The 4,582-nt window shown below is 49.6% G+C and overlaps 1 protein-coding gene across 1 annotated transcript; it reads left to right on the top strand.

The window, feature by feature from the left end:
• Nucleotides 1-877: 877 nt before the first annotated feature.
• On the top strand, nucleotides 878-2,420 carry LOC136527985 (ribonucleoside-diphosphate reductase small chain-like). The gene has a single exon (XM_066520856.1). The coding sequence runs from the start codon at nucleotides 1,231-1,233 to the stop codon at nucleotides 2,248-2,250; it is 1,020 nt and encodes a 339-aa protein (XP_066376953.1). The 5' UTR covers nucleotides 878-1,230; the 3' UTR covers nucleotides 2,251-2,420.
• The last annotated feature ends 2,162 nt before the right edge of the window (nucleotides 2,421-4,582 follow it).

Genomic DNA, 4,582 nt, shown 5'->3' with positions numbered 1-4,582 from the left:
GACCTTTAGTGTGAGCGACAAATCAAGACTCGGGTCACCGGCTCATCATGGCGAGAGACGCGATTGGAAGGAGTTTGAGGTGGATCGGTTGCTGGGACGATGACAAACAATGTTGTGCCGCAGGTTGTGTGTTTGCGCCTATGTGTGTAGTCTCCACGAGTGAGTCATGTCCGGATGTGAGCACGAGTCGAGTCGAATCACTCAGGAGTTAAGCACTACTAGGTCAAGATGTATGGGCATCACCTTGTTCGCTCTACGGTTTGGCTCTAAGTTTCTTGTAATCACGGGTATGCCTACACGTGTATGTGGGATGTGCTTGGGTAGAGAGGCTAAGGTCAAGGTGGACGTAAATATACCGGAAGCCATCGTGACGCTAGCTGTCATTGCCCGTGATGCTGCAAGCCCCTGAGCGTCTGCTCGTGACGAAGTCGTTGTGGTCTCCGGGCACATGTATGGATTATTAAATATAGACTAAAAATAATTAATTGTACAGTTGCGACTAATTTGCGAGACGAATCTTTTAAGCCTAATTAGTCCATGATTTGACAATGTAGTGTTACGGTAACACATGTGCTAATAACGGATTAATTAGACTTAATAAATTTATCTCGTGGATTACTGACGAATTCTATAATTTATTTTTTATTAATATCCAAATACCCCATACGATATCCTTATACAACACCCTTACGTGACACCTCAAAACTTTTGGCCTAAATTTAAAAAGCCTTGGTCTATGACAGTAGAAGAGGCCGAAATTCGGCAGCCCACACGAGCCCAACCGCACTCACCTCAAGAAATTCCTTTTACCAAAACGCCCCTCACCGCCACCTGTCAGGCCTTCAAAGCTTTTTCCCTAATCCCCAAAGTCCAAACGAACAGCGCCACCTCTAACCTCCTGCCCTCCCTCTCCCGCCGCTCGGCTCGCCGCCGAAAATTTTCCCCCTGAATTTTCAAATCCCCCGGCAAAATCGAAAGTTTCCCCAATCTTCCGTCGCACGGCGCGCCTCCTGTCTTCTCCCTCCGCCGTCCGCCCCACCCTTATCCGTTCCTCGCGAGCCCGTGCCTCCTTCCCTTGCAAGCCAGCGCCAACGCCGTTCCACTCCAATTCAAAATCTGCGCTCCAATTCCCCACCAGCCCTATAAATTCCCCGCCTCCCCGCTCTCCTCCGTAACCCAACCCAAACCCCAAATTCCCCACTAGCAAAATCATACCCCAATCCTCCGACGATGCCTGCCGCGCCGACGCTGGTGCCCCCGTGTGACGCGGAGGAGCCGCTGCTGGCGGAGTCCTCCGACCGCTTCTCCATGTTCCCGATCCGCTTCCCGCAGATCTGGGAGTTCTACAAGAAGGCGGTGGCGTCCTTCTGGACGGCGGAGGAGGTTGACCTCTCCGCCGACGCCCGGCACTGGGACGAGGCGCTGTCCCCCGACGAGCGCCACTTCATCTCGCACGTGCTCGCCTTCTTCGCCGCCTCCGACGGCATCGTGCTCGAGAACCTCGCCTCCCGCTTCATGTCCGACGTGCAGGTCGCCGAGGCGCGGGCCTTCTACGGCTTCCAGATCGCCATCGAGAACATCCACTCGGAGATGTACTCGCTGCTGCTCGAGACCTACATCCGCGACGACGCCGAGAAGGACCGCCTGTTCCGCGCCATCGACACCGTGCCCGCGGTCCGGCGCAAGGCGGACTGGGCCATGCGCTGGATCGACGGCGGGGAGCGCTTCGCCGAGCGCCTCGTCGCCTTCGCCTGCGTCGAGGGCATCTTCTTCTCGGGCTCCTTCTGCGCCATCTTCTGGCTCAAGAAGCGCGGGCTCATGCCGGGCCTCACCTTCTCCAACGAGCTCATCTCCCGCGACGAGGGCCTGCACTGCGACTTCGCCTGCCTCCTCTACGAGCTCCTCCGCAGCAAGCTCGACGAGGCCCGCGTCCGCGGCATCGTCGCCGACGCCGTCGACATCGAGCGCGAGTTCGTCTGCGACGCCCTCCCCGTCGCGCTCGTCGGCATGAACGGCGGCCTCATGAGCCAGTACATCGAGTTCGTGGCCGACCGCCTGCTCATGGCGCTCGGGTGCAAGAAGATGTACAACGTGACCAACCCCTTCGACTGGATGGAGCTCATCTCGCTGCAGGGAAAGACCAACTTCTTCGAGAAGCGCGTCGGTGACTACCAGAAGGCCTCCGTCATGAACAGCCTCAACGGCAGCGCCGCCGCCAACCACGTCTTCAGCATCGATGAGGACTTCTGAGTTGCGCCCGTATCTATTCCGCCGATAATCTTAGTATTTGCTTGAGTTATTGTAGGTGTGATACATGTACTCTGGGCCGCGTGGTGCTGTTTCAATTTCTGTGTTGCTGGTTCTTGCTCCTGATGTAATGTATAATCAATCAATTTCCCAATACACCGGCGTGTTCTTAAGCTGCGCCAATCGTGTTCGATGCATTGGCCGCACAAGCAGTCCTTTTCCGTGGCCATGTCCCATGGCGTTCGACGAAATGCCAGGGAGCGAGCAGGGTGTTCGACGGAATGCCAGGGAGCGAGCAGGGTGTTCGACGGAATGCGTGAGGGGGTTTGCAGGCAGAGAGGTCCCCAGGCCAGACGTCATGGATTAGGGTTTTAGGGGCAGCGCGGGGCCGACTCCGTGGCGATTTGCGGCGCTCCAGATTTGCCAGCGTGGTGCCAAAATCTTTGTACCGAGGGATCTCGTCAGTAACTTGCGGTAAAAACCGAAGAAATCGTTATTGTACGGCAGTTGTTGGTGTGGTTTTGGCTGTATCTTGTTGGTTACCAAACGTTACCATCGCCATTTCGTGCGTGATACTGAGTTGGTTGATAGTCACTAATCGCTTTCCTTGCGTGCTAACAGATTTGGCCTCATGTTTGCATGGTAGCTATGCGGCCACATACCACTATACGACTCAAAATTAGCTTCTATGGAGTACACATCTTTTTCCCTTCCCTTCCCCCATTTTTTATGTGCAAAATTTATGCTACCTCGTCCCAAAATAATTGCATACATTGTTTTTCAAGAAGTCATTAATAAAATTGACCAAATATATACAAAATGTACTAATATTATGGTACATAATGAGTATCATTAGAGTAATTGTAAAATTTTATAATAATCATATTAAGAGATACAAATATTAGTGATGTTTTCTATAAAATTTTATTTAGGTTGCAAAAAAAATTTACCATTGGTGTAGGGAAAAAATATGTTCAAACCGTTCGCTTGTCTTAAAAATGGCTTGTTCGGCTTCTTTTTTCAGTCGGAACAGTGTTTTTCTCTCACAACAATTCAGCCGAAACAATGTTTTTCAGCCAGTTTCAGCCAAGTTTCAGACCAGCGAACGGGACCAAAGTACCTTAGGTACCAAAAGGTTATCAAAATTATGGGGCATAGTATAGAAAAGGGTTGGGTCATTCTAAGTTTTTTAGAATAATCATCATGTTCACTTGATCGTTTCTGTGGCTTATAAGCCGACTGATGCTGTTTTGTTGTGAGAGAAAAACACTGTATCATGGCTAATAAGCATGGCTGATACGATCAAGCGAACTGGGTGATTTTTATTTAACTAAGGATTAACTAGCAAATTCATATTAGTTATTAGAAGGATAATTTAAGAGTAGTGTAGAGTTATGTTCGTTGTTCTCAATCTGCCTTCGCGCGTCCGTTCTTCTCAATTCTCACCCACCCTATTTCTAGGAGTAGTGCATGCAAGTGAGTTGAAGTGGTTGCTCGAGCTTTATGTATGCAACAATATCAGCCAAGGGTGCCAAAGGACTCAAAAGACAAGAGAGTTGACCAAACACATTTTTTTAGGAAACTAGGAGGGGAAGCCAACTACTAAACTCATTTTTAAAAGATTTAAGTCTGTACAAAAGCAAAAACAAACTACAAGTTGTACAAAGAAAAGAGAAAAGAAAACTAGAAAACAAGAGAGAGGATACAAAGGCTATACCAAGCCACGCTCTTGACGAGATCAGGAATCCAAACAAAGCTTGCCTCCCTCTAGATCTAACTTAACTAGCTATGCCCTAAATATTTGTGGAGCTTTGAGGTTCTCTTCTTATCAGGGTTTCTCTTAATGGTTATGGAGGATGCCTCAGGGGGTAGGGGCTGATATATAGGGGGAATCATCAATCCTGAGCCCTCGGATCAAACCAACTTAAAGCAACGGCGTAGATCTGTTCTATATGGCGGTGGAGAACCGACATAACAAAGAGGAGCTAATGCGTAGGCCTAGGGGACCGGGCGGCCTCACTTGGTAGCCTCCTGCCCTCTTCCGCGGTGGATCGCCTTCTAGTATCTTCTAGAGTCTTCTGGAGTTGGTTTCGTCACAGATAAGCGCGATTAAATCTGACATTTGGGTCCACCTTGACGGTTTTCTGGATAAACCCTGTAGAAAACACAGATTCACCAAAACTCATGGAATTTGTTAGTTTAAACCCCTAAACCTATGTTGGTGATCATTTTCATGCACGGTGGACTATATATTGACGATTTATGATGGGTGTTAACTACCGTCAACAGCGATCTGACCACCGATCTAGTCCTAATAATTATGACGCGAGCATGT

The sequence above is a fragment of the Miscanthus floridulus genome, chromosome 19, assembly GCF_019320115.1.
Source record: "Miscanthus floridulus cultivar M001 chromosome 19, ASM1932011v1, whole genome shotgun sequence".
Lineage (NCBI taxonomy): Eukaryota > Viridiplantae > Streptophyta > Magnoliopsida > Poales > Poaceae > Miscanthus > Miscanthus floridulus.
Note: the sequence above shows the minus strand (reverse complement) of the source record. Positions and strands in the feature narration are given on the sequence as shown.